The 7,209-nt window shown below is 43.3% G+C and overlaps 1 protein-coding gene across 1 annotated transcript; it reads left to right on the top strand.

Moving 5' to 3' along the window:
• The first annotated feature begins 1,120 nt into the window (after window positions 1-1,120).
• On the top strand, window positions 1,121-7,209 carry rcn1 (reticulocalbin 1, EF-hand calcium binding domain). The gene is made up of 6 exons (XM_071907073.2): window positions 1,121-1,613; window positions 2,713-2,906; window positions 3,020-3,198; window positions 4,699-4,759; window positions 5,275-5,474; window positions 5,648-7,209. Exons 1-6 carry the CDS (start codon window positions 1,393-1,395, stop codon window positions 5,753-5,755), a joined length of 963 nt encoding a protein of 320 aa, XP_071763174.1. The 5' UTR covers window positions 1,121-1,392; the 3' UTR covers window positions 5,756-7,209.

The raw sequence follows: 7,209 nt of genomic DNA, 5'->3' as shown, positions 1-7,209 counted from the left end.
GCATTTCAAAAACCGGAACAAGCAGGAGTTGGTCAAAACTTTTCCTCTGCTGGACTAGAAATAGCTACTAGAGGCTGGCAACTTTCTGTGGCACTAACCAGGCTGCAAGCCTCCACAAGGCAGCAAGCAGTCTTAAACCTAAAGAGTCATCATAATATACTGGATCAAAGAAATTCATTCTCCCACTCTCAGAATGACTGAGGAATGATGTAATGGCTTTGTATGATGTTCAACAATCCAAATATTATCCCTCGCCTAACTCTGAGGTTGTGTTGTGCAGCTTTGAGCCTATACTGTGTATATTCCAAATAGAAAATAAATGTATGCTACTGTAGTATCATTAATATAACTACTTGCACAGTATTCACTTCATTGTCTTGAAACAGATACAACTTGCTCCTGATTTGGTCTAGGAAAGGTCTTTGTCTCTGCTGGGGTGGTCTTGATTACTGCCATAAACTGCCATAAACACACACACAAACACACACACACACACACACACACCATCACTGTACTGTGTACAGAACTGTTGGGTGGGGAGGATACACCTAAAACCATTTTAAGGATGGTCGGGGTGCCATGTTTTGAGTAGGGTCCCGGTTTCTAAGGATACGCTGTTTTTATTTTTAGTTTAGAAACTATGTGGGTGACCACATTCTGGGGAGTGGCATATTTGTCAGTGGCAGGGCAAACCAAGGGCTTGAGCCCTATTTAAGTCCTATGCACACTCGCGCACGCGCACATACACATACACACAGTCATACACCTTTGCGGCCAATGTCTCAATTGTAAACTGGTGTAAGTGAGGCTTAGGTGTGTGATATGAAACCAACCTCCTGGGCCGTGGAGCTGCAGGACACCTGAGAAGAAACTACTCGTGTTTCTGTCTCGGTTTGGACTCAGACATCCACGCTCGACTCCACAGCGCCAGTGAGTTTGCGTGTCAGCTTGCAACGTGGCGCCTGGAGTGTTCTCGTGTTACGGACAGCCCCTGAACCAATGGCAGAGACACTACCGCTGGACGGGGCTGAACCCTGTCTGAAACGGACACTGTGACTGGCTGTACGTAAGGCGGTAAGAAAACCCGGTTTGGTTGCATCCTTATTTCGGCAAACCAGACAGGACTGCCGAAAAACCGTCCCCGGGTGTGTTGTAGTTGTTCTCCCCGGACCTGTAGGCTTTTTAGCACAGCTCAGAGGTTTGGTTGTTGGATGCGGCGCCGCTGCAACATTGTTGCTCTCCGCTGTTGAAGAGAGGGAGGTTAGTGTGTAGAGGTACAAGCAGTCCAAGTGGCTACATCTGCCGCTTGCTCATTGTGCATTGCATAGTGTCACAGGCCTATTCAGAAACAGCTGACTTGACCTCAGAAAAACCCAGCTTTAGCCCTAACTGATGGACGTCTACAGCTGCGTTTGTGCTTTGCTTCTTTGCACTGTTGCGGTGCATGGTAAGCCAACGTTAAGAAAGGAAAGGGTTCATCATGACCCAGAGCTGAGCAGGCAAGCCCACGAAGACAATAAAAGCTACCAATACGACCATGAGGCCTTTCTTGGCAAAGAGGAGGCCACAACATTTGACCAGCTCACTCCTGAGGAGAGCAAGGACAGGCTTGGGTAAGGAAAAACATTATTACTCTCACTAGTCCAGGGATGTAGGCCTAGACAAGCTGTGTAGTGCCTAGGGTTCATTTATCTGTAGCAAACAGTCGTGTAAATATCATCAGGGGGGTTAGTTGACACTCTGGGACCAAGCCAGTGTTACATTGTCACACATTTAGTCTGCATTGGTCCTTTTTGTTTTCGTAAATCACGCACGCCCACTTATCTCCTGCTGGAGCCTATTGCGTGTAACTGTTCAGGCTAAGGATATTAAAGTTTCACAACTTCAGCCCGAGTGCTGCCTGAGAAACATGTGTGCATGCCAGCAAACCTCCATGATATAACTGTGCATTATTATGCCGCTGCCATTCGCACACATTCGCGGGGTTAATTGCCTAGTCTTAATTATAGATCACTCATTAAAGAACCATTTGTAGGTGAGAAAGTTGGAGTGAAGTCGTGAGAGGCGCTGTCAGCATCTTCATACAGTGCTGCTGTGGCAAACTGCAGCGTAGCCTATACGTTGCATATACGTGTCCCTGACGTCGGTGTGCCTTTCCATACAGTTCTAGTGTAGCTCAACAAAGTGATATTTTCGCCGCTGCTTGGATGACAAGTTGGCACCATGTAACACACGTTGGCTAAATGGGCGTTTTCCCCAAAGAAATCCCTTTCCTGTAGTGCTGTGAGTGGGAGGATCCTTGTAACATCACAACGTGGCAGCCGAGATCTAAGAATACGCTACAACTTCACTGCATCTTTCCTAAATGGACTAGCCCATCCGTTATACTAGTCTAGTGCACTCTTCCATTGAGTCCAGGTCCCTTACAGCAAAAATGGGCCTACCAAATATTTATTTATATTCTGCCTGTCAGTAGTTATAGTAGCCCACTTTGTTTTTCTAAATTTATCAATGGGCTGGAAGTGAAATGGCAGAGATTTGAGTGAATGAATGCTTCTTGCCACTTCAACACTTGTCATGTCCTCTGTCATTTCTTCAGAATATGCCAAATAGATCCATATTTGCTTTGATGTCAGATTTTTGATGCTTCAATCCTTTAAATAAACGACACTAACCAAGGCCCTATATGTGTGTATTCCCTTTGCCTCACAGTAAGATAGTGGACCGGATAGACAGCAACGCAGATGGCTACATCACCACCAGTGAACTCAAGAGTTGGATCAAGCGGGTGCAGAAGCGTTACGTGTATGAGAACGTGGCCAAGGTGTGGACAGACTACGACCTGAACAAAGACAACAAGATCTCATGGGATGAGTACAAGCAAGCCACGTATGGCTACTACCTCGGTACGATTTCCTTCGCTTCTGGCACGTAGTGACCTTGTTAGGATGTCTTTATTACGCACAGTGTTTGCAAGTTTATTGTAATCTTTTGTCTCGTCTTTCATTCATCTTCACAGCCAACCCAGAGGAGTTTGAGGATGCAACAGACCAGTTCAGCTTTAAGAAGATGCTTCCTCGTGACGAGAGGAGGTTCAAAACAGCTGATGCGAATGGGGATCAGGCAGCAGACAGAGAGGAGTTCACAGCCTTCCTCCACCCCGAGGAGTTTGACCACATGAGGGATATCGTGGTTCTGGTAAGCCTACTGTAACCACATGGTAATTAAGTGTGATTAGAAAGAGTCAGACCGGGAGGTGTCAGTCTTTTTTCGTTTTCTCACAGAATTGGTATAGAAGGCATACTGAGGAGTGTTAGGTATTAAAATTTGTATTTGAGGAAAAAAAAGAGTTTCTTCAAGTTGGATTTGCAACTTGTCTGCCCCTTTAGAAGTATTATTTAATTCCAGGAACAGATTGGAGTTTCTATTTATCTGTTTAAGTTGATGGGCTGCTTGGATAAATGTGCTACATTTGGATAACTCCCTAATGAAATTTTAACTCGGCCCGGAAATGATTGAGTTTATATTTTTTTGGAGCAGGTCTAGTGGGATGGACCGACTATCCCATTTAAGACTCGATCTTTAAATATAAATTTGGCTGTGCTGAACAGTTGCGTGGCAAACGGTCGAAGTAATGCACTATGCCTCTGTGTTCATAAAAGTTGTACAACCCATTTGACAGAGTTAATTATTAATAGTTCATTTTTAAGATGTTACCGAATGTTACCAAAGACCCGTTCAGGCAGTCGCATCTTCATTGATTGTGGTTAGTCTGGCTAAAGATAATAAGAGGCGCGTGTTTCACAAGAGCCAGGGGTTGGATTCCCAAAACATCCAAAGCCACTTTAACACAGATCTCTTACACAACCTTGCTACGACGAGTCCTTGATGGTTTATCTAGTCATGGGAAGAAACGTAATTCTAAAAAAAGAGACACTTTGCAGCTTTGGAAAGGGCATGATTATAGATCAGCAAGACAAACGACGACTTAAAGTTATGTGTGCGTCGGGGAAAAAGCCCCTAAATAGACCTAAAAGCGAAAGTGTTCCTCAATTTCTACATGATCTGATGTGCCTAATGTAGGTAGAGCTCACACACACTCATGGGATGTACAGGAGATCTCTCACACCAGCCAGTGTTTACAGAGGTCTATATTGGTCTATAGGTTTTATATTTTTAATGAACACATGTTCCTGTTTATTATTAGTCAGCCACTAGGCTAGAGAAGCTAAATGGCCATTAAACATTCATCAAGGTTCAGGGAGGGCATCTAACCTGCAGGGAAGGATGTGATTGGATGTGTGTGTACCTGCATGCATGTGTTGCGCCTGTATGCATTGCATTCGTGTGTGTGAGTGGTTGCTGTTTCACGGTCGTTTCACAAGGCCAGCCTTTATCCCGCAGATAGTCAAATACAGGTAATCACAGAGAAAACCGTGGGCCTGCACTTTAAAAGGAAGACAAGTTGTAAATCTCTGAACACTAGCATCTTTTTAATGCGTGGGGGGTTTTGGCTGGCATCAGCAGTGGATCCGTGATTGTAGTGTCATTCTGCCAGCCCAGCTGTAAGCAGAGCCTCATAGTTTCACTCGTACCGCCCGGGGCGACGTGTTTGTTTTACTGCTCTCAGTGAAAGTCCCACTACTGTTGACCCTTGTGTCCCCCTTTTATGACATCATTACCTCCTTTTGCGTGCAGGAAACCCTGGAGGACATTGATAAGAATGGCGACGGACATGTGGATGAGGATGAGTATATTGGTGAGTCGTCAGCGTCAGCCATGACCGTTCTCGGATTTACTCGCATTTTTAAAACTCGTATGTGGCAGCATAGGAGTTTTATCTACACAAGTATTATTTTTCTTTGTACATTTTGGTTCCTTCATCCGTTTGGACCTGCATCCCATAAGTCCTCATGCTCTTTGATGCCCTAATTATGGAATCAAAGCTGTGTTTGTTGGGAAAGCTTGTGAGCTTGCATGTGACATAAGCCTGCTCCCTCCATTCCCCAATCTTGAGAATTTCCAGTTACATTTCCAATAGTCAGATAGTCTTTACTAAGGTTATCTGCTTTGCCTAATCAGATTGTTTTTTATGTCAGTTGTTAGAAACTGATCACAAAGGTACGTTTAAGGTGTAAACTGTATTTGTGACTGATGTTCACATATATATCACTGAATACTGAATAGTTTTTGGTTATGTGCAAGTTATATTTGTGGTTTACATTTGCCATTGTCCTCATTTGTCTTCATCCCTGTGCTCCTTTGTTGTTCCAGCTGACATGTTTGCCCATGAGGATGGCGGTCCGGAGCCAGACTGGGTCAAGACTGAGAGGGACCAGTTCTCAGACTTCCGGGACTTAAACAAAGATGGGAAGATGGATCAGGAAGAGATCCGCCACTGGATCCTGCCCCAAGACTACGACCACGCCCAGGCCGAGGCCAGACATCTGGTTTACGAGTCAGACCAGGACAAGGTAGAACATGTTTCGACCAAGTTTACCTCCATCAACTTGCTCGAGTGCTGTTTCTTGCCATCTTGTATTTAAGATTTAACAAAGCTCATCTGGTTATTCTTATATTTATACATGTCGAATATTCTTAAAACAAGGCTTGCTGATCTTGCAACATGCGTGTCCCCCCTTCTCAGGACCAGATGCTGACCAAAGAGGAGATCCTAGAGAACTGGAACATGTTTGTGGGAAGTCAAGCTACCAACTATGGAGAGGACCTCACCAGGAACCATGATGAGCTCTGAGTTCTCAGTGCAGCTTCTGACGTGTGTGTGTGTGTGAGGAGGGTTGTTCGAACAGCTTTGTCTTCGAAGACAGAGTCACGCACTCTTGTGGCCTCCCACCACACCACCACCACTCCATCCCTTCCTCACAATAGCGGGACAGATGTCACAGTGTTGGATACACACCCAACACTGTAGACACCAAACAAGAGGAGGGACAAGCGATGGTCCTACCACTAACATTAAGGGTCCATCTTGGTGTTTATATCGGCCTGGTTGTGTTTCTGACATTCAGGAGCAAAGCCAGACCCAGCAGACTTGCTCTAACTGCCATCGATGGTGCCTTGCAGCCATGTTGCTGGCTTAGCTGCCTCAGTGATCTGTGTAGATAGTCTTTATCAAAAACTATGAAAGCTGAAAACTGAGCTTTACACAAATTAACAGATATACAGGAGCGTCTTCTTTGTTGGTGATGTTAATGTGAAAGCACAGCTCAGAACACTTATTCTGGTTTTATTTATTTATCGTATAACTTGAGGACTTTAGGTCTGGGAGGGATACAGTGTTCAACTGAAGATCCTTTTACATTGTTTTTATACTACAGACACAATTGGTGTTTTTTTTGGTTTACACTTTTTCCTGGCCAAATAATTTGAATACTTTTTGATTGTTAGTTTCCTGTAGTTAAATGCTTTAAGAACTGTTACTAACATGATGCCTTAATGGCATGGTCTTTGCACGTGTTTTTCCTTTAGTATAGCCTGTGAAAGTTTGTTTGTTTGTTTTTGTTTTTAGTTTTTAATGTATTTATTGGTAGACATAAGGCCAGCATGTATAATATGTTTCATATTAAATTTTTATTGACCTTTGATTGTGTTAGAATTTAGTTTTACCCTCTTTTAACTATCAAAATTAATTAAGATGTTGTCTTTGGAAGTGCTTGAATCCAGGGCCTGAGGGGGATGCACCTCTCACATGATGGGACGTCCTGTGTCCCGTTACATCACTCCCACTTTGTCTGCTGTGTCAAATCTACCAACTTACTGTACTTGCCATTGTATATATTAGCCTGATGTTTTTGAACATATGACACATTTTCTGAAATTCCTCTTTTGTCTGTGTTTTTTTTTTTTATTCCATTTTGCATAAATTAATTGTTTTAATGAATAGTCTTGGTGACAGATGTTTAGGAGTGCTATGCAGTTCATGAAAAGTACAAACTACAACTAGACTTTATATGATTTCCATTTTTGGCCATCAGATAATCTCTCTCAACCTTTTCTTCCTTCTTTTACTCTTTTTTTTTTTCTGTTTTGTCCAATGCTCAGCTGCATAATCGTCCACATCATAGATGAGCACAAACACATCAAAATGTATCTTATTGTGCACTACAAATACTGAAGAACTGCGTCCAAATAAACGTTTAAGTACAGGTGGAAAAAAGTATTACAATTGTTGTGTCAAGATTTTTTTAT

The sequence above is a fragment of the Centroberyx gerrardi genome, chromosome 1 (genome assembly GCF_048128805.1).
Source record: "Centroberyx gerrardi isolate f3 chromosome 1, fCenGer3.hap1.cur.20231027, whole genome shotgun sequence".
Lineage (NCBI taxonomy): Eukaryota > Metazoa > Chordata > Actinopteri > Beryciformes > Berycidae > Centroberyx > Centroberyx gerrardi.
This window is presented reverse-complemented; position numbering and strand designations above follow the sequence as displayed.

Bases quoted from the DNA above. Each gene is read 5' to 3' on its own strand.
- rcn1 (XM_071907073.2), top strand. From the start codon at position 1,393: ATGGACGTCTACAGCTGCGTTTGTGCTTTGCTTCTTTGCACTGTTGCG. The intron at 1,614-2,712 runs GTAAGGAAAAAC...TTTGCCTCACAG, and splicing joins GAGAGCAAGGACAGGCTTGG to TAAGATAGTGGACCGGATAG. The intron at 2,907-3,019 runs GTACGATTTCCT...TCATCTTCACAG, and splicing joins CACGTATGGCTACTACCTCG to CCAACCCAGAGGAGTTTGAG.